This window comes from Loxodonta africana, chromosome 10 (genome assembly GCF_030014295.1).
Source record: "Loxodonta africana isolate mLoxAfr1 chromosome 10, mLoxAfr1.hap2, whole genome shotgun sequence".
Taxonomy (NCBI): Eukaryota; Metazoa; Chordata; class Mammalia; order Proboscidea; family Elephantidae; genus Loxodonta; species Loxodonta africana.
Genome location: NC_087351.1, coordinates 43,719,523 through 43,741,884, shown reverse-complemented (window position 1 = coordinate 43,741,884; position 22,362 = coordinate 43,719,523). Strand labels below are relative to the sequence as shown.

At 39.2% G+C, this 22,362-nt stretch overlaps 1 protein-coding gene across 6 annotated transcripts in view; it reads right to left on the bottom strand.

Annotated features, from left to right (window-relative positions):
• Positions 1-22,362, bottom strand: part of NUBPL (NUBP iron-sulfur cluster assembly factor, mitochondrial) — a 245,809-nt gene that overhangs the window by 34,694 nt on the left and 188,753 nt on the right. For all 6 annotated transcript variants that reach the window (XM_003408450.4, XM_023546096.2, XM_023546098.2 and 3 more), the window contains one exon: positions 3,652-3,737. In XM_003408450.4, coding sequence (XP_003408498.1) covers positions 3,652-3,737 — 86 coding nt within the window. The remainder of the gene's footprint in view (positions 1-3,651; positions 3,738-22,362) is intronic.

Below are 22,362 nucleotides of genomic sequence, written 5' to 3'. Positions count from 1 at the left end.
TCAGAATATATTCCTAGAAATGGAATTGCTGGATTGTATGGTATTTCTATTTCTAGCTTTCCAAAGAAGTGCCATATAGTTTCCAATGGTGCTTGTACCATTTTACATTCCCATCAGCAGTGCAAAAGAGTTCCAATCTCCCTGCAACCTCTCCAACATTTGTTATTTTCTGTTTTTTTGATTAGTGCCAGAAACATGGGGGTGAGATGGTATCGCACTTTAGTTTTGATTTGCACTTCTCTAATGGCAAATGATCACTAGCATTTCTTCATGCATCTGTTAGCTGCCTGAATGTCTTCTTTGATGAAATGTCTGTTCATATCCTTTGCCCATTTTTTAATTGGATTATTTGTCTTCTGTTATTGAGATGTTGAAGAATTCTATAGATTTTAGAGATTAGGCCCATGTTGGATATATCATTGCCAATTTTTTTTTCCCAGTCTGTAGGTTATCTCTTTTTACTCCTTTGGTGAAGTCTTTGGATGAGCGTAAGTGTTTAATTTTTAGGAGTTCCCAGTTACCTAGTTTATTTTCTGGTGTCTGTACATTTTTAGTTATGCTGTGTCTTCTATTTATGCTACGTATTAGGGCCCCTAATGTTGTAAAAAATAACAATTTTATAGTTATTTTTTAAAAGGCCAACTCTTTACTCCCCAATTTGTACTCTCCAAGTATAGACTAAAGTTCACCAGATATTTCATCTAACCCATATGCTGTTTTTGACTGATAGTTCAAATCCGAATTTCTCAGTCTAGTATTTTATAGAACCAATGTTCAACAAATATTTATTGAGCACCTACAATGTTCCAGACACAGTTCTAGGCATTGTCCATACCAGGCATTAGTCCTGGCACCATTATGTTCCATTAGGACTGTCTACTCCACTCTCTTGACTTTAAAGTATAGAGAAAAACCTATAAGGATCAGTATGAGATTGTTTGCCTCTTTATTTATAGGGCAGTAAGTATCAAATGACACCCTGGTGGTGCAGTGGTTAAGTGTTCAGCTGTTAACCAAAAGGTTGGCAGTTCGAATTCACCAGTCACTCCTTGGAAGCCCTGTGAGGCAGTTCTAATCTGTCCAGTTGGGTTGCTACGAGTCAGAATCAACTCAGCAGCAAAAAGTTTTTTATTAAGCATCAAGTGAGGCTCCCTGGTGGTGCAGTGGTTAAGTGTTCGGCCGCTAACCGAAAGTTCAGCTATTCAAACCCACCAGCAGCTCTGTGAGAGAAAAATGTGACAGTCTGCTTCCATAAACATTACAGCCTTGTAAACCCTATAAGGCAGATCTGCTCTGTCCTATAGGGTCACTACGAGTCAGAATCAACTTGATGGCAACAGGTTTTTTAAGTGTCAAATGTACAGATAATTCAAAATAGCATAAGGACTGAAAGGTACATATGTCTAATTTGACAACTAATAACTAATGGTCCTTAGATACCTATGTGACAAAGCCTATTTAGGACCTGCTCTGTAGCTATGGTCACCTCAAGTGACAGGATCTGCTGAAATGGACTCTTTATATACAAAACGATAATTTAGAGGGAGGGAAAAAAAAAAAGGAAAAGTTCTTCTAAGGCTCCTGCTCTTTAAAAACTTTGCCCTCAAGGATTTTAAGATGCTTTTGATACACATGCCTCAACCCCCACCTTACAGAACGTGAAGCAAAGCACACGCTTATGTGCAGATGGAACGGCTATTATCTTGACCTTGAAGTGACCTTAACAGACCACTGGCCCAGTTATCTAATTTCTGCCAGAAAGGAAGATTATGGATTACTTGTTGTTAACTTGACATCATAATTTCTGGTAAATAACCCTCTCTCCAATTTTTTCTGATTTATATTTTAAAATCCCATATAATAAGTAACCATATTTAGTTATCTGGGCATACATTATTTGTATCTCGTTTCTTTTAGAGGGCATAATAGGAAGTTCAAAGCTAGCAGTGCTGTAGGTGCTGTATTGAGTCAGTTTTCTGTCTGAGGGGAACATGTGATTATCATTGTTTAAAAAATTTCCCAAGCTAAAATTCACAACAAAGAAAACCATGGGGTTTTTGATCATTTGTTTATCTACATGGAAGAGCTGTGAATAAATGAAATACTTCTTGAACACAATTTTGATCCTGCTAGTGAGAATTTTTTTTTTTTGTAGTAAGAATACTCTCAGGTCACCCAGAAGGTAAATACACAGGCATCTTCCTATCAGGCTCCTCGGTTTTCACAAAAGGATGTCTATCCAACGCAGAGCTCCACGGCTGGTCTGTTCACACAGCTCTGCACCAAGTGGCAAGGGAGAAGAGCTGCACTGGGGGTCCTTGTCGACGAGGATCATCTCAACCCCTATGCTACTGGACTTATTATTTCACACTTTTCACAAATCTACTCATTCTAATACATCGTTAAATCCTACCCTGTGTCATGATCACACTGAAGAACCCAATGGAAGTTATGAATTCTCTCTAAACCAAAACAAACTTGAGCGTACAGTTTTGGGGGGTAGACTGTGGGACTGCTGAAGCTAATCTATGGGCTGGAGTTTTAAAAGCTCTGCTCTATAAACTTTCAGATCTATCCCTGAATTAACCAAGAGCACTAGCAAACCATAGAGATGGATGCATCACATTGGCCTTGTACTGAAATGCTTGTTGTAAATTGTATACTGGCACAATTCCAATTGCTTTTGCTGAGGCACACTAGAAAGAACCTTCTGTTTACTATAAAGAAGGTAATGAGGATGTGTTCACTGCATACACAGTTTCTTCTCTCTGAGAAACCTAGGGGAAATATACTTCTCTGGTCTCAGCTCTGCTTTTGCTGAGCATCCAACTCCTTTCTGGGGAAACAGGCGGTTTGGTATATGTATGGTACTATGTTTTCTTCCCCTTGGCTGCTAAAAAATTCATGGCCTACCTCTAACAATTTGAGTCTCTTAATGGCATAAAACCAAAACCAAACCAATTCCGACTCATAGTGACCCTATAGGACAGCGTAGAACTGTCCCATAGAGTTTCCAAGGAGTGCCTGGTGGATTCAAACTGCCAACCCTTTGGTTAGCAGCCGTAGCACTTAACCACTACACCACCAGGGTTTCCCTTAATGACATACATTTTGCTTAATGACTTCACTCCTTAAGTGATTTTAATTGTTCATTTTATTTTTACTGTTTTATTTTGCCATGCTGTGTAGGAAAATCCTTACTCTCTATTTATTTATATATTTTAAAATCCTTATTCCTTAGAAGGTAGGCTGTACATGAGTTAAACTGCAAGAGACGGAAGGAAAAAAGTTTTCTTTTTCACCTGTTTCATCACTGGTGCTCTACTTAAGTCTATCTCTCTGAATCATTTCTTAAAACACTCTTGTTGTTTTTTTCAGTGATAGATGCATATATGTGAGAGAAACAGTACTTCTTCAGAAAACGCATACCCAAAGGATGTTTTAAAATTCTTTTTGATTAATACATGATGTATACATGTATGCACTAATATGTGTGTTTTAAAGTAACCATAAAGATGAACTAGGATTTTCACTACATTTCCATACAGATTTCTGTACACAACTAAATTAAAACTTGAGTTTTTTCAACAATTTGCTTCTTCACTTAAAAGAGTTTCATGTTTTTGCAACAGTGAAGCTGTAAACGCTTACGGGCACGTGGACTTTTCGAAACATCTCAGCACCCTTGTGTGCATCCATCAGTGCAATGTCCTGGGGTGTGGAGACAATCACGGCACCTAACCAAAAGATAAACAAAACACCAACGATGATATATTTTAATTGTGTATGGAAAGATTACTTCCAATTTTATGTTACTTACATTCTAAAAGGGTCTGTTACATTATGTATTTAGGTAATTCAGACAAATTTTAAATAAGTGAATAGGAAAGATGAGGTCTACTTTGCCCTTGCCTCCCTTTAACTCCTTGCTTCTAGAACCACAGCTGACCGTCCAGTGATTCAGAGTCACAGCTATATCATCAGAATTTTCTTGCCATTCAATGTGCTAGTTAGATGCACAGCGGGTTTTACTTTCAATAAATAGTCTACTTGGGGAGACCAACAAATTAAGGATTACAATACAAGGTACTAAGCATTATAACAAAGATATGCCTAAGGTATCATGAAGTTATAAAAGAGGTATAGGAAGGAAAGATAACTAGTTCAATTTGGGGGAGAAGATGGTAAAGGCAATGGATGGAGTGGGGAAGCAAGAGATAAGGAGTAGCAATAGGTAAAGGTTCCTGAAAGAGCTGATTCCCAAGCTGAGTCCTAGAAGTTTGTACTACAGAAAACTCACGAGTGTGGAACACACTGTAGAGAAGTTTGCTGAGGGTAAAACCGGAGGTTGTGGCAGAAATTCAGATGTAAAATGGTGATGGGCTGAACTAAAGCAGCACTGACTGGATGAAGATGGAGGCTTTTTTGGGTCTCTACTGTTTTACTGTTACCCTACAGAAACCAGGCAGTTCTAGAATATAATGTTTTGAGAGAAAGTGCAGTACAATTTTTTCTTTAAGTGAAACTCCAGAGGCCTAGTTATGATTTCAGAGTCTGTGAATTTCTTAAACTTTGTGGTTTCTTTTAAACAATCTAAAAAAACAAAACAAATATATTCTACATCACCTAGATAACCATTACCTACAACTACCTACACACTGCCATGATATTTCAAAGCCCAAAACCATTAAATTTGTACAAAGTGGCAGTACTTTGTCACAACTAATGAAAATAGTGGCAGGATTAACAATAAATAAACGATTGTACCAAGTAAAGGTCAAATGATAACACAGAGTACTGTCTGAAGGAATATTTTAAATAAATTAGAATAAAGAAAAGCAGTGGGAGAACCAAGTTATCAAGTCATAATATAGGCATGCCAAACTCAAAGGACCTGTGCAATAGTAGTTATAAATTCATCTTGTAATCAACATTTTTGTTTCTGCAAAAAAATCTTTTATATTAATGCCATTAATATAAATTTTGCTGATTTTGTAAGCTTTGCCTATATTTAATTCATTTTTTTAACTTACATAAACTTAAGGAATTTATGTTTATACTTAAGTAATTTTATAGCAAAAACAAATTAAGTCAATATGGGGTGTGAGGGCAGATTATTACTCCTTTAGAAGGAAGGTCTATTTGGTACTCAAGTTAGAGAAGTATTAGCTCTGGAATTGATTCCCTATATGACTTCCTATGTGACCAGGATAATGACTTAAACTTTCTTAGATTCGGTTTTCTCCCCTACAAAATATAACTGGGATACTTAGGTCATAGGTTAGAAATAACAAACTAATGTACATAAGATGCTTGCCATGATGCCCAGACACAGAGTAAACTATCAATGGCAGCTGTTGTTAATAATGTCATTATTACTATCTTTATTAATCTTATTCATAAACTATCTTAGAAGTTACTGGAAGGCCATTCTCATATTTGCTGTCAGGCAGCTCATTCAACTGCATTGATCACTACAGCCTTCTGCTTTGATTTACTCTACCCACCCTGCTCAACCTGACTGCCGCAGCAATGTTATCTAAGGGAATGTGAAATGCTACCTCCTCCAAGAAGTATACTCCTCAATCTCAGAGCCATTCTCTTCACATGTGAACAGGCAACCCCGTTGGCTATTTCCTCCAAATCCTCTTCTTAACTTTTTACTTCGGTGACACTCTATTGCATTAGCCTTCAAAAGTACCCTCGGTTTTCACATGGTGTAAATATGCTATTGTTTTAAACAGCCTTTGTCAATTATTTGTATTTCATCATACAATATAGCTTCTTGAACAAGTACGATTTTCTCAAATAAAAGTAATGTCACAATGCCTTGCACAAATTGGCGCTTAACAAAGGATCGATGATTTAATGATTTTCCTAGATTATTGCAAAATGAACTTTTAATTAGTAACCCCTTGAAGTAGGAGTAAAGAGCTCTGGATTCAGGTTTTGTTGACAGTACTGATGTACTGTACAACCTTGAATAACTCACTGAATCTCAATATATCTCAATTGACTCGTCTATAAAAATGAACCTATTTGCACTGCAAATAAAAAATAAAAAAATAATGTAGAAGTGTTATAAAAATGTTTGATGACATTATTTCCATAGTTATAAGATCCTAGAGAGAGGGATTAAAGTGACTTGGTTTTCTCTCTACTTACGCCTAACACAGTATCATAAATAAGCATCCCTGACATCTGAGTTTCTTTGTAGAGTAGTCCGAGTAACACCATTCATACGTCAGCTAATAACAAATTTTGACAAAGACAATGATCATCTTACATGGCCCACCAAAAGCTCAAAAAAACAAGTAAATATTCCATTAGAACTACCAACCACATTTACAGAAAAACTTTTGGTGCAAGATTTGTATGTGTGTCAGTTTGTCATACCGTAGTGGCATGCGTGTTGTTATGCTGGGAGCTAAGGCACCAGTATTTCAAATACCAGCAAGGTCATCCACGGTGGACAGGTTTCAGCAGAGCTGCCAGACTAAGACAGACTAGGAAGAAAGGCTGGTGACCTACTTCTGAAAATTAGCCAATGAAAACCTTATGGATCACAACAGAACACTGTCTAACTTTGCAGATGTCATCACGAGGGATCAACTGCTGGAAGAGACATCATGTTTGGTGAAGTAGAAGGCCAGTGAAGGTGAAGGAGACCCTTGATGACATGGATTGGCACATGCCTGCAACAGTGGACTCAAACATGTTAGCAATTGGGAGGATGACGCAGGACCAGGCAATGTTTCATCCTGTTGTACAAAGGGTCACCATGAGTTGGAGTTGACTCATAGGCAGCTATCTATCTTACCTATCTCTATCCAAGGGTTTAATCACAATGCAATCAGCCTTTGAGACACTGTCCTGAAAAAAAATTCTAGTCCTTTTCAAAGAATACAAAAACTTAACTGGCCTACACATAAATCACTACCACTTTTATTGCACCAAAATTTGGTATGTCACTTAAGTAAGCCATTTCAGGTGGCCCTAGACTGACCCTCAGAATTAATGATAAAGAAATCAAGACAAACAGAACTTCCAGTAAAATCAAATTTAATCATCAGACTCAATCTGTATCACAACTCAGATTTTTAAATTTTAAAGGAGTTATGTCAACTTTTTCTTGTTAATGTATTTCTCAGCTTAAAATAGGTCTCCAAAGTTATAAATGATATCACATTTTATCTTTATGGTTCTTGGCTTTCAGCTTGGTAAAGTTTTAATTTTTCTCATGACTCATGGAACATGAACCAATATGAACTGGCCAAGAATTTCCCCCCTTAACATCTTCACTAACGAATGACGTCACTTCAGTTCTGTGATTGAGGGTTTGCTAGAAAACTTGTGCTCCCTCTACTGACCAAAAGGAAATGTCAGCAGCAACATAAAGAATGTTCAGTTTGCAATAAGTAGAATTATTTTTGGGGGGGAAAAATACAGTACCATAAAATATCTATCTTAAGAATTCCATAGAGAATTCTCTGTTTCTACAGTAAATGTCTGAGTCCAAGTAACTAATGTCTTTTTAATGCTATTACCCAAGTTGTAATATTTGAAGAGGTTTTTATCAACTAAAATTTATTATAAAAGATTGTTTGGAGGTTTGTAGGAAATGTGTAAATACCCTAAAAAGTAATTACAGTATGGTCCTAATTATTAAATATTTTGCCTACTAAGAGGAAAATCTATTTATAACTGCATATCAGGATTTGGGTCAGAGTTCAAAGTAGTTAAACATTTAGAACTGATTATTCCAGATGTTAGGCTGATCACAATTACACCAGTGTGGAAGCACTCAACTATGCCGTTCTAAGTCTCCAGGGCATAGACTGTATCTAATTCCCATGCTTGAGTGAGAATTTCAGTGATGGAACCTAATAAATATTTAAAACAAAATCTGCTCAGAATTACACCGGGAGGAATAATTCTATGCCTTGCAACTCTTGAGCACATCAATGTCAAGTCAACTAAGAACTTAAAAGAACACAACAGCTGCTATTCTTAATGTGCACAGTACTTTAATATTTAGTGTTGCTGATTATCCTTGATATATTTAGAGATTTACTTGCACCAAAAGAAAATCATCATTCAACTTTTGCTGGCTTAACATAAACGATACCAAACACATAATAAAATTATTATCAACCATAAAATAGATTTTAGCTTTGGTATTTCTTAAATCTCTCTTGTCTTTCTCCTCTGCCACCCTCAAACTTCCTGGATAATAAACATTATTTGCTGTAAGATCAAGAAATGAGCACTAAAGTTAGTATCAGCTTAAGTAAAAGATGATTTAAAAAGGTCAATTCACTTCATGAAGTACTCAGAGACCGTATGTCAGCAGAAATATAAATAATTCCTTGGTAATTCACTGTTTTGGACTCGAGTTCCCTTCCAACAGAACTGACTTTAGTAATAAAGTCTATTAATTTAAAGATCAATCCTTATTTTGCTGACTTCAGAAATGAGTTTTGTTATAGGAAATTATGTCAATTTCTGCCAAAAGGAATTAGGAAACACAATTGTGATAGTTAAAGTTGTGTGTCAACTTGGCTAGGCCATGATCCTCAATGGCTGGCAGTTATGTAATGATGTAGTCATCCTACAGGATGTGATCTGATGCAGTCAGCCTATCAGTTGTAAGGGGAGTTTCCTTGGGGGATGTGGCCTGCATCTAATATATATATGTTCTGGCAAAGCTTGCTTGCTTGCTCTGGATCTTGGATCCAGCTTGTCATCACCCTACCTCCACTTCTTGGACTTGAGCCAGCGACCTGCTATATTGCCTGCTGATCTTGGGATTCATTGGCCTCTACAGCCCATGAAACAGCGGACTGATGTCTGACCTGCCAATATTGGGTTTATCAGCCTCTACAGCTATGTGAGTCAGGAGAGCCTCCAGCCCGATGTCTGACCCATGGACTTGGGACTTGCTAGTCTCTACAATCGCATGAGCCATTTCCATGAAATAAATCTCCATTCTCTCTTTCTCTAAGTATATGTGTGTGTGTGTGTGTGTGTGTGTGTGTATATATTCTGTATATATATTCTCTAGCTTCTCTAGAGAACCCAGCCTAAGACATTTGGTACAAAGAGCAGTTCTAAAGAAACAAAACCATAAGGATAAGTTTTCTAAATTGGCTCTCAAGTCTGACTAGTATTAAAGGCACTTATGATTCTGCCTTTAATAATAAAGAGAGTGCTGCTAATCAATGGCAATATTAATATGTAAAATATCACCACCAATAGATCAAGTATTGGTGAGAAGAGAAGTTTGTGGTTATTGCATGTTTGATACTTTTCTATAATTCTGTCAGAATGAAAAGTATAGGGAAGCTAGTTGGTTGGTCCTACTTTTGCTAGACAAAGCAGTGAAAGTAAGAGATGGCCCCAGGGCTTCAGGGTCACAATTCAAGTAAGTATTTCAGGAAAGACCTCAAAGCTGCCACTTATGCCGTGAAGGAAAGCCTTATTTCTTGAAGTAACAGAGCTGATGTTGCTGAAAACCAAACCCAGAGTCTTTTTGTAAGAGTGACTGAATTACAGTGCCAACTAAATTCCCAACCTCAAATGGTATTTGAAGTTAAAGTGAAGGCACTGATTGGGAAGAAAGGGGATTTTGAAACTTGGGATTGGGACATATGAACAGATAATCAGGAAGCTAGGAATACTGAGCCCCTAAAATCTATTGCATCACTCCTGCCAATAGAACCAACCATCTTACTCCCATCTGAAGTGATTACTCCATCTTTGTCTACTAAGCCACGCTCCCCAGGAAAACCATTACCCTCTCCACCTCCAGTTGATGAAATTAACCAAGCTATAATATTTTATTATATCTGAAGAGTCTTAATCTCAGATATTGCCTGGGGCAGTGCATGGGGCAGCATCCGGGGCATCTCCTGAGGTAGATACTTTATAAGACACTGATGAATGTCCCCAGGACCCACCCTTGCCACTCATTTTTGCTTCTAGACCTATAACTAGACTTAAGTCCCAGAAAGCCACAAAAGGTGAAGTATAAAGTGTGATCCAAGAGGAGGTATGCTACACTTCAGAAGAACTGCTTGACTTTTAAAATATGTACAAACAGAACCCTGGGGAATATGTGTGGGAATGGCTATTAAGGGTGTGGGATAATGGTGCAAGGAACATAAAATTGGATCTGTTTGAGTTTATTGATATGGGCCCACTAAACACAGATTCTCCATTAAATGTTTCAGCTCAAGAGGTTAGGAAATGATCTAATACTTTATTTGATTGGTTTGTTGAAGCATGGATTATGCTATGGTCTACACTAAATCAAGCTGAAGTAGCAGACCTGCCTTGGTATACTATAGAAGAAGGTATCCAAAGGCTTAGGGAAATTGTCATATTAGAGTGGATTTATCAGGTTAGACCCACAGACTCACACTGAGTACCCAGAGAACACATCTTTTACCACAGCGGTGAGGAACAAATTTGAGAAGCAAGCCCCAGCATCCTGGAAGATTACTGTGATTGTTATTTTATGTAAGTCAAATTTGTCAGTGGAAACTGCCCTAACTGAATTAAGACATAACTACAATGGGGATGTTTGGTCCCCATGGTGGTAGGGGCCAAGTGGCAGCACTCAATCGACAAAGACAAGGTGGGCATGGTTACCGTAATGGACAATGAAGCAAACACAGTCATCAGTATAGTTTGACTTGTATGAACTTATAGTGTTGGCTGTTTAGTGATGGTGTCCCTAGGAGTAGAATTCTAGGTCAAGTGAATGGCAGTCTAACTCAAATTGCCAGAATAGAGTGCTATGGCCCCTCAATCAATTCCCAGACTTGAGCCAGTTTATAAACCCACCACACATCCAATGAAAGGGAGGACAGCTACCCTTGAGGAAGGTTCCCACTACAATGCCAAAATTTTCTACTGTTCATCTTTTCCCAGCCTTCCCCAAAGGGATCTATGGCTTTTTATGAGTGACTATTCACTGGGGAAAAGGAAATAATCAGGCTTTTCAGGGATTACTAGATGCAGGCTCTGAACTGGCACTAATTCCAGGAGACCCAAAATGTCACTGTGGCCCACCAGCCAGAGTGTGGGTGTATGGAGGTCAGGTTATTAATGGAGCCTTAGCTCAGGTTTGTCTTACAAAGGGTCCAGTCGGTCCCTGAACTCATCCTGTAGTGATTTCCCCAGTTCTGGAATGCATAGCTTAAATACATAGACTCAGCGACTGGCAGAACACAGACGTTGCATCCCTGACAAGTGGAGTAAGGGCTACTATGATAGGAAAAGCCAAGTGGAAGCCATTAGAACTGCCCCTACCTAGGAAAATAGTAAACCAAAAGCAATACTGCATTCCTGGAGGGATTGTAGAGACTACTGCCACCATCAAGGACTTGAAGAACGCAGGGGTGGTGATCACCACCACAACCCCATTTAACTTGCCTATTTGGCCTGTGCAAAAAAAAGATGGATCATGGGGAATGACAGAGGATTACTGTAAACTTAACCAGGTGGTGAGTTCAACTGTAACTGCTGCTCCAGATGTGGTTTCATTGCTTGAACAAATTAATACATCTCCTGGTACCTGAAAACAGGGACCAGTTTTCTTGTCCTCAGTCAATTGATCATAATGAACTCTCCATGAGGCCAACTGGTGCAGACTGGGAGAGTGCAGTCAATGTGACAAGAGTTGACACCATGGGCATTTGAGTCACTTCCTCATGCAACTTACTTATGCCTTCAGTTCCTGCTCAGGCCTGATCTCATATATACTACTTCCATTTAATGATGGAGTGCTGCTGTGCACATCCGACTTTATGACTCCGTGGGTCAGACAAATACCCAGTTCAAGATCGGTGACTGAAGCTGTATGCTGACTTCCTGGACGATGGCTAAGTGCTCAGTCTCTACTAAGGCCAGTAACAAGCCAAAAGTTTTTTCTCTTAGGAGAGTAGTTACCTTCAGAGGATGATGGGGCTTTGCTCCAAAATCCTAAGGATCTGTGCGTGATTCATCAATAGGGGCCTACTAAAGATTCCAAACAGTACCTCTATATGCCACTGACACTTCAAGCACAATTGGATCAGCTGGATCATATGGCCCAAGTGGCACAGTGGCTTTCCGGCAGCCTGAATCTGTTGCAGTGCATTTCTTGTTCTGGGCCACACTCAAAACAAGCAGCTTTTCAAGTCATTTGCTAAATGGGCCACAGTAGCACACCCCAACAAGGGATATGTTGCCTCCAAAATCCAAAGAGGCCCACCACTCGAAAATGGACAGTGGTAGCACTACAGCATCACTCTGGGACCTCCCTGAAGAATGGCGGTGAAGGGAAATCCTTCCAATGGGCAGAACTTCAAACAGTGCATCTGGTTGTTCATTTTGCTTGGAAGGAGAAATGGCCAGATATGTGACTATATACTGATTTATGGGCTGTGGTCAATGGTTTGGCTGGATGGTAAGGAACTGGAAAGAACGTGACTGGAAAATGGTGAGAAGGAGGTTATGTTAAAGATGTTTATGCATAGACCTCTGTGAACGAGCCAAAGAGAAGATATTTGTGTCTCATGTGAATGCTCATCAAAGGGTGACCTTGGCAGAGGAAGATTTTAACAATCAAGTGGGTATGACGACACATTCTATGGAAACCAATCATTCACCTTCCCCAGCTACTCCTGTCATTGCCCAATGGGCTCATGAAAAAACTGGCCATGGTGGCAGGGATGGAGGTTATGCATGGGCTCAGCAACATGGACTTTCACTCACCAAGGTCAACTTGGCTCCAGCCACTGCTGAATGCCCAGTCTGCCAGGAGCAGAGACCAACACTGAGTCCCTGATATGGCACCATTCCTCGAGCCGATCAGCCAACAACCTGGTGGCAGGTTGATTACGCAGGACCACTTCCATCATGGAAAGGGCAGCATTTTGTTTTTACTGGGATAGACACAGTTTGGATACAGATTTGCTTTCCCTGCATGCGATGCTTCTGCCAAAACTATCATCTGTGGTTTTACAGAATGCCTTATCCACCATCATGGTATCCCACACAGCACTGCCTCAGATTAAAGAAAATGAAGTGCAGCAATGGGCCCAGGCTAGTGGAAGTCACTTGTCTTACCATGTTCCCCACCATCCTGAAGCAGCTGGCTTGACAGAATGATGGAATGTCCTTCCAAAGACACAACTACAGTGTCAACTAGGTGGCGATACCTTGCAAGGTCAGGGCAATGTTTTCCAGGAGACTGTATATGCTCTAAACCAGCATCCGATATATAGTGTTGTTTCTCCTGCAGCCAGGATTCGTGATTCCAGGAATCGAGGGGTGGAAACGGGAGTGGCACCATTTATTAGTATCCCTAGTGACCCGCTCGCAAGGTTTTTGCTTCCTGTCTCCACAACCCTATGCTCTGCAGGTCTAGAAGTCTGAGATCCCAAAGAAGGAATGCTCCCACCTAGAGACACAACACAGATTCCACTGAACTGGAAGTTAAGAATGCCACCTGGCCACTTTGGGCTCTTCGTGCCTCTGCATCAAGAGGTAAAGAAAGGAGTTACCATACTGGCTGGTATGATTGATCCTCATTACCAAGGGGAACTGGATTGATATTACATAATGGAGGTAAAGAAGAGTATGACTGGAACACAGGAGATCCTTCAGGGCATCTCTTAGTACTACCAGGCCATGTGATTAATATCAACGGAAAACTATAGCAAACCAATTCCGATATGACTACTAATGGCCCAGACCCTTCAGGAATGAAGGTTTGGGTCACCCCACCAGGGAAAGAACCATGACTAACTGAGGTCCTTCCTGAGGGTAAAGAGAATACAGAATGGGTAGCGGAAGAAGGTAGTTCTAAATACCAGTTACAACCATGTGACCAGTTGCAGAAACGAAGACTAGTATTGTTCTGCATTGTCATAGATTGAACTGTATCCCCCCGAAATATGTGTCAACTTGGTTAGGCCATGATTCCCAGTATTGTGTGGTTGTCCCCTATTTTGCGATTGTAATTTTGTTAAAGAGGATTAGAGTGGGATTGTAACACCTTTACTAAGATCACATCCCTGATCCAATGTAAAGGGAATTTCCCTGGGGTGTGGCCTGCACCACCTTTCACCTTAGAAGAGATAAAACGAAAGGGAAGCAAGCAGAGAAGGAGGGACCTCATACCACCAAGAAGGAGGCACAGGGGCCAGAGCACAGTCCTTTGGACCTGGGGTTCCTGCTTGGAGAAGTTCCTAGTCCAGGGGAAGATTGATGAAAAGGACCTTCCTCCAGAGCTGAAAGAAAAAGACTTAACCTGGACCTAACATCTTCAATTTGGACTTCTAGCTTACTAGACTGTGAGAAAATAAGTTTCTCTTTGTTAAAGCCATCCACTTGTGGTATTTCTGTTATAGCAGCACTAGATGACTAAGATGTGTATTTCTTCCTTGTATGTAGGCATCAAATATTTTTGTCTTCTTCATTTATAAAATATAAGATGGAAACAAGGCTAGTACATTTTTGGTTGTATGCATGTTAGTTGTATCATGTTAGGCACAAGTATGACTTTGTAATTGTCTTTATTTAGATATTGTGCATGGTTTAAGAAAATGTGTAAAGGTGCCAAGTTGACAAGGGGTGGACTGTGATAGTTAAGATTGTGGGTCAATTTAGTTGGGCCATGATTCTCAGTGATTTGGCAGTTATGTAACAATGTAGTTTCACAATTATGTAATAATATAGTTTGGCAGTTTTGTAATGATGTAGTCATCCTATAGGATGTGATCTGATGTGCTCAGCCAATCAGTTGTAAAGGGAGTTTCCTCGGTGTGGCCTGCATCCAATAAATACATGGATGTTCTAGTGAAGTTGCTTGCTTGCTCTGGATTCTGCATCCATTTGTCATCATTTGACCTCAAGTTCTTGGGACTTGAGCCAATGGTCTGCTGTACCACCAATCTTCAAATTCGTGAGCCTCTACAGCCTTTGAGCCAGCAGCCTGCCATCATCGTACCTGTTGATCTTGGACTCATCAGCCTCTGAAGCCTGTGAGCCAGCAGCCTGCCCTTTGACCTGCCGATATTGGGTTCATTGGCTCCTACTGCTATGTGAGTCAGGAGAAGCTTCCAGCCTGACACCTGACCCACAGACTTGGAACTTTTCAGCTTCTACAGCTGTGTGATCCATTTCGTTGAGATCTCTCTCTGTCTTTATATATATATATACACACACACACACGCACACATACATACACACGCACTTCACTGGTTTTGCTTCTCTAGAGAACCCAGCCTAAGAAAACAAGTATCTGTTTGAGTCTGTGCATTCAAGTCTTTTGAATATATCTACCCGGGAGTGGAACTGCTGGGTCACACGGTAGCTCTGTTTTTAGCTTTTGAGGAATCATCATGCTGTTTTTCACAATGGCTATAACGTTTTACATTCCCATCAGCAATGGATAAGGGTTCAAACATGAGTATCTGATGCAGATATAATGACATTATTTAAGAGATCCCAGAAATGATGAACATAAATTCATTTTTAATATAGAGTTCTTTGACTTGAAAAATAGTTACCCCTAAGACACACCATGATTGCCATCTATGAAACTATCCTCCAGCCTGATGCTTGAACCATAGACTTGGGACTTGCCAGCCTCTGCAACCATGTCAGCCATTCACTGAAATAAATCTCTCTCTCTCTCTCTCTCTCTATACACATACACATAAGCACATGTGCGTGCGCACACATGCGCACACACACACACAGGCTTCACTGGTTTTCTTCTCTAGAGAACCCAGCCTAAGACAACAATAATTACTGAAAACCACAGTATTTCAAAGTTAATGGTGAGAGAAAGAGAGAGCATGTGCACTTTGGAACTTTAATTTAAAAAAAATCAAGTTCACCAAAGGAATCTGTATGCAGATCTTCTATTTAAGACGAAGACCGGTTCTTCAGTACAATGAAGTCCAAGATGCTTTCAGAGGTTTAAAGAACTTGTGCTGGAACCACACAACTCATTTGTGCTCACTTACGCTCATTCATGCTCATTTTTTCTTCCTCTCTCTCTCCCTCCCTCTGATGTTTCCAGCAAAATTACAATAAAATCCTGCCTCCTTTCCAGACTCGAATCCATCTTCATGTTGATCAGTAAATACCTTGGGGAGCCTACTTTTTATTCATATGTCTCTATAACTCAGAAAACTCTTTTTCTCTTCTGTGAGCATCTGTTAATGCTGGACTCTTAGATTTAATATTTTGTATTTAAAATTCTATTAGACACATATATAGCTTAGCCTGTCTATGCTCGCAGTGGCCTACTGCCCAAGAGTGTTTGTTTAATAATGGAACACATTCCTTTTTATACACACTCTCTATCCAATAGAAACTACAGAGATGAGAACTACTCCTCTCTGATTGCCCAACATTATTTAACCAGGTATATTTTAGGAGCTGTTGGAATAGGGGCTTAGACTTTATATGGAAAAGTTTTGAGATGTGAAGCTATTCTTCAGATCCATACTTCATATCATGATCAAGTTTCTAAAATCTATGACCAAGAGCAAAACTTTTTTAAATAAGAGATTGTGGGACTCGTACTTTCTATACAAATAAATGTTTAATGGGTTTAAAAGCAGTTTTTAATATGACCTTGACAACATATTGGTTATTATAATATTCAATGAATTTAAGACCTTAAGGAATTTCAGTGGTATAGTCTATCATGAAGAATATACCCAGAAATTCTTAAACGACAAGACTAAATGAATTATCTTGGAAACTTCCTATCCAAACACAGGTAGATGACAATCTAGTAGGAATTCAAGGAATTCAAACATCAGATGGGTTGGTCTGAGACTTGATTAGTCAGAATCATTTGGAGAAGCCTTTAAAATCCTGAGCCTCTTCATATCAGTGCTGAGAAGTTCTCAGTTCTCAGGCTGTTTCTTTAAATTGTTAACTGATACACCATAACTTCTACTTATATGTTAAGTCAAATGCAAAAGAGCCCTAAAGAGTTTATTTCTTTCTAAATTTAAATTGGAAATGTTGCTCATTAACCAAAAGTTTTATATTTAATTTTATCAATTTCATTGCCAACCTAACAAGGACTGAAGTTTCAGACTGAGATATCAAGAAAGCCCTAAAAGATAAAACCCTGGAATACAGTTTCTAATCTTTAGCAGTTGACTGCAATTTGTGTAACAATAAAACAAATTTATTTTGGAAAGTATTTTTATAGTTTGATGAATAAAATAATAACTCTCTTCTATACCATATGAAAAAAAAACAAACCATATAAGTATCCATTAATCATGTCAGTGTTTCGTTCTGTGGTACACAGGGTCACTATCAGCCGGGACCAACTCGAGGGCACCTAACAACAACATCCGTTAATTATAACATTTGCAGGAAATACAGTGTCCCTGGAAGAAGTCAAATACTGACTGATACCTTTAAGGTTCCATTCTGGAAACTGAAAATATAAATGAGGATTTAATATCCTGAATACTAGAAAAGGCTATGACATAGCTCTTCCCCTTTAAGGTATAGCATGTTCCTGGCTTTAAACTTTAAGGTCATTATAAATTGTAAAATTGTAGGGAAAATATAGCACTAAAATCCAAAGTAACCAAATATCTTTTGGGGACTTTTCAATCTTTTCCAAAAGAGAAGGAGTTGAACACCTTTAAAGAACTATTCTTACAATTTTGAAAGCAATTAAGAAGAGGGAAAAAATAGCAATGATTTGAAAACAAAAAATAAAAAAGACATTATTTAGTTTATCTAAGTAAAATCACTATGTTCCTATTGCTTTGAAAGCGTGAACACCTGACAATCAAGCAAGCTATTTCAACAATGTCCACTGACTTATTTAACATGGCAACAATAAGTTGCTTACCCTCCATCCCCAATAGATTTTCATATTAGAAAAACCACTGTCCAAATTGGCAGTCAAAGAGTGTTGCCATAAAAGAGACACTGATTAAGCCAAGGAAACTGCTGATGGGGGAAAAATACTAGGGTGGACATACACAGCTTTTTCTCAAGAATCTTTGATGAGCAACTAACTAATCGAAGTTCAGGTGCTGTGGCAATAGGCTCAAAACTTTTCATAAGCAATACATGTCTTTCACTTTCAACAATGACTGAAATACCAACGTGGCTTAATTTAAAATTCCCACCCCATCTCATTTAAATAAATAAGAGACAGAAAGACCTCTGGCTTTCCCTCTTTCTTTAGAGTGAAGCTTTCTTGTAAGTACAGCTTCTATTAAACCCATGGATATTTAGGATATTAGCTAGTTAATTCTGCCATACACAGTAGCTTCTCTTTCTCTAGGAGTTTAAGATATCAGAATAGGACCCAGACTGGGACTGCCTGGCTGTTTTCTGTGCCATTCCCTGGAAGAAAAAGAGAAGAGAATAAAAAAGGAGCCATATGGCTTCCCTCTCAGCTACTCAGTTCTTGTCCCTTCTATTATAAGAGTAACTTCCAAAATTTTCACTCCTGCATCAATCTTTACTTATTAAAGTGAAGAGGTACTTTTTCCATAACTCTATCATATCAAAATAAACTCCTCCATTCATTACTCCTCAGGACACAAAATATACTTGCACAGCTGCTTATCTACAATGTAAATATTTTGTTTCTAAGTTTAGTGACAGTACAATTTGCCTTGTGGTAGTATGGATTTTTACTAAGTTGACTGTCAGAATTAGAGGACAGAAATCCTGTTCCCGGTAGCTGATCTCTATAGACTTGATCACCTGAGTCTCCTTGCCCTCTGGCAGATAATTTGCATTTCTAACAAGTTCCCATGAAGTTATAAATAAGAATCACCTGGGGATCCTCTTGAACTATAGATTCTGATTGAGTATATTTGGGATGGAAATGCAAATTCTCAGGAGGGGTCTTCTTAGAAATGCAAATTCTCAGCAGGAATTTGAATCAGAATGAATATGGTTCCAGCCTCTGGCATTCTGTGAGCAGCCAAGCACTTAACCGTTGTGCCACCAGGGCCCCTATTCAAATACTAGCACTGTGCATATATTTTCAAAGTTTTCAAGGGAATTACAATGTTCCCCAAAGAAATATTAATCCTTTTCTACTATGGAAGACCAGTTAAATTTTCAATAATTCCTAAGAGTTCATCAGTATGCATTGGGGAAAAAAAAGTCAACCCTGGAATCTACCCAATTCAGCATAAGGCAACAACCAATATACAAGCTAAACAAATAAGCAACAAGCAAAAACCCAGCAAACCGTATCCCTAACAACAATAAAAAAACAAAGATTAAGAAAAATAACAAAACAAAGCCAACACTGACAACTCTGCTGCTCCCCTTGGCAAGTTGAACAAGACAAGAGCAAATACAAAGACTATAATTGATTGGAAACCCTGGTGGTGTAGTGGTTAAGTGCTACGGAGGGTCAGCAGTTCGAATACTCCAGGCGCTCCTTGGAAACTCTATGGGGGCAGTTCTACTCTGTCCTACAGGGTCGCTATGAGTGAGAATTGACTCAACAGCACTGGGTGGGGGGGGTGGGGGCGGGCATAACTGGTTATTTCCCATACTTTATCCTGTCTCCTTTCCCCCCAGCAATGACTATAACTACTAGCAATGGTTCTATGTAGTATGTAATGATTCAGTGGTCCACGTGAGCTCAAATTTAAATCATTAACCACTAATAGTGCTGTCAACACATTTATCTCTGTTGTTGCTATACAATGCTTTTAACACAAACAAGAATGCTTTGTTTTTAAGTTTCTTCTTATAATGAGCTTGTCGTCCACCCCATGGAATGAAACGGAACACACACACAGAGTTGCTAATTAGCATTCAGAAAGAGGATCTTCTTGCTTGTACAATTCTGCTTCCAAGAATTTTCCAAAAGGATGTCTCTTTCTAAGTGTAAAGCATTTAATTTCATAATGAACACGGCTTGGAGAAATGGAAGTTGATGTAAAGGTTCTTTCGAATTCACATTTCAACACCCCCCCCAAACAAACAAAAACAAACTTCCTCTAAAAGTGTTCAGTAGTTCTTAAAAACCTCCATACATTTAGAAGGAGCGTTCGCATTCATAATTTCATTTGATCCTTACAAGTCTGTGGGGTAGACAGGTGTTCCATAGGTAAGGCTAAAAAATCAGGGAGGTTGTCAGCAACTTGCTCAACATTGCTGCAAGTAAATAAGAGAATTTCTTATTGTTGTCTTACAGTGGAGTAATGCTAGCGATTCTCACTAGTAATTTAATACAGAGCCTGCAGGTAACCAAACAGCAAGTGCATGAGTGCATATTATTATCCCAGATATTGAAACAAGGTTAATACTAAAAGGTAGCAACTGACCACAAGGATAGTATATATGGTACAGGGGGGAAAAAAAAAGATAGCATAAATAAATAACCAAAAGGAAAGAATTTTTCTCCCAGAGGGGGAGTGAAATAAAATGTGTTAAAAAAAAAAAAAAAAAAGTTTCCTTTAACTTACACGTAGAAAAAACGTGAATGAAAGCAGACAGACGGGGTGGGGAGGACAAGAAGGAAGGGTGTCACAGGACTGAACATAATGATAACAGATACAGAAGCAACAAATCTTTTCACAGAAAAGGTAGTAACTAATCAGACTAGCTTTGTCATTTATTCATCTTTCTTCCACAGAGCCACTGGTGGGTTTGAACTGCTGACCTTTTGGTTAGCAGCTGAGTGCTTAATGACTGTGCCACCAGGGCTCCTTATTAATTATATAAGCCACTGCCCAAGCTGCTCTAAGAGACACTATGGTGAACAGGAAAAATTCTTGCATTCAAACTACAGCCTAGTTGGACAGATAATACAGACTCAGAGATAAAATACTCACTCCTTGATTCAGTATTTCCTGAGTAGCTGCGGGAAGGCACTGAGTTTGGCACTATGAGAAATATAAAGATGAATGAAACAAAGCCTAGCCAGCCCTCTAAGGAGTAACAGTCTGGTCAAGAAGATAACACAGGTACACAGGTTTCAAACAAAGAACACGGTAAGTGCTATAGCAGCGGTCCAGATAAAATGCTATGTAATTCCAAGAAGGGAGAAATGATTCCCACCTAAGGGTATGGGGAAGATGTCATGGAATAGACATTAAACTAGATAGCTTTTAATGGGTATGCCGGGTTTTTGCACCCACTAATTGGGGAGGAAAGACATTTTAGATGAGAGTCAAATGTGTGTAAAGACAGACTCAGAAAAGTACATCGAGGAAAGGGGGATGGGAAGTTTATATGTTTTTAAGAGGCATTCCAGGCTATGTGGAGGGGTTTACTGGGAAGTAGGCCCCGCCCCCCGCCCCCCCCCCCCCAAATCCACATCCACTGCCGCTGCGTGGATTTCCAACTCACAGCGACCTGTTCCATGGGGTTTCCAAGGCTGTAAACCTTTATGGAAGCTGACTGCCACATCTTTCTCCTACAGAACAGCTGGTGTTTTCAAACCACTAACCTTTTGGTTAGCAGTAAAGCACTTTAACCACTGCACCACCAGAGCTTCTGCAGTAGAAAGAAGAGGGAAGTCAAATCACAGGAGGCCTCAAAACAGAGTCTAAAGCACTTATTTGGCTTATGGAACATAAATACAAATAGAACATAAACAGTATCTTATGTTCTAAAAGTCTTAAAAAAGTTCTAAAGTCAGTGATAATAGAAAAGAAGGGAAAATTAAGTGCATAATTACAGAAGAGATCATTTAGTTAGGGCTTCAAGGGCAGACATGATTCTGACAAGCTGTTCAAGATTATATAAACTGATGAAAGCCATGACTCAGCCAGGCCAGCAATTCTTTATTCAGTACCCTTCCCTCTAAATCCTGGGAGCTCACTCACTTTTAGGATCTGCTTGGATATGAGTTGCAATCAGGAATTAAGTCTTAACAAACACACACACGTACAGAGACACAATCATACACCTTCCCCTTCCACACACACACACCCACACACACCCCCCCCCACACACACACCCCCTTCTTGGTAGGATACTTTTACTAATATATGATCATCAAAGGAGCATTTTCTGCCAGGTGAACAGTAGCCGTTTGGTAACCAGGTAGTACCCAATAACACAGTCCCATAGTCCCAGAAATAACTGCTACTCTCATTCTTTGTGTCACGGTCTGCTTTTTAGAGACATATGCGACAAGCAGAAACTTAAAAGGATTCCTCTCAGACATTTATCTGGATTCTCCAGAATCAAAACAAACATCAGATATCCTCTCAAGAAAGAGGAATAGAAAGTTACTAAAGAATTAAACCTAGAAAGCTATTATTTTCATAGCTTTTTTTGAGGGGTTTGTTTTGGCTTGTTTTTAATATCCACAGGACAAACATCCTTTTC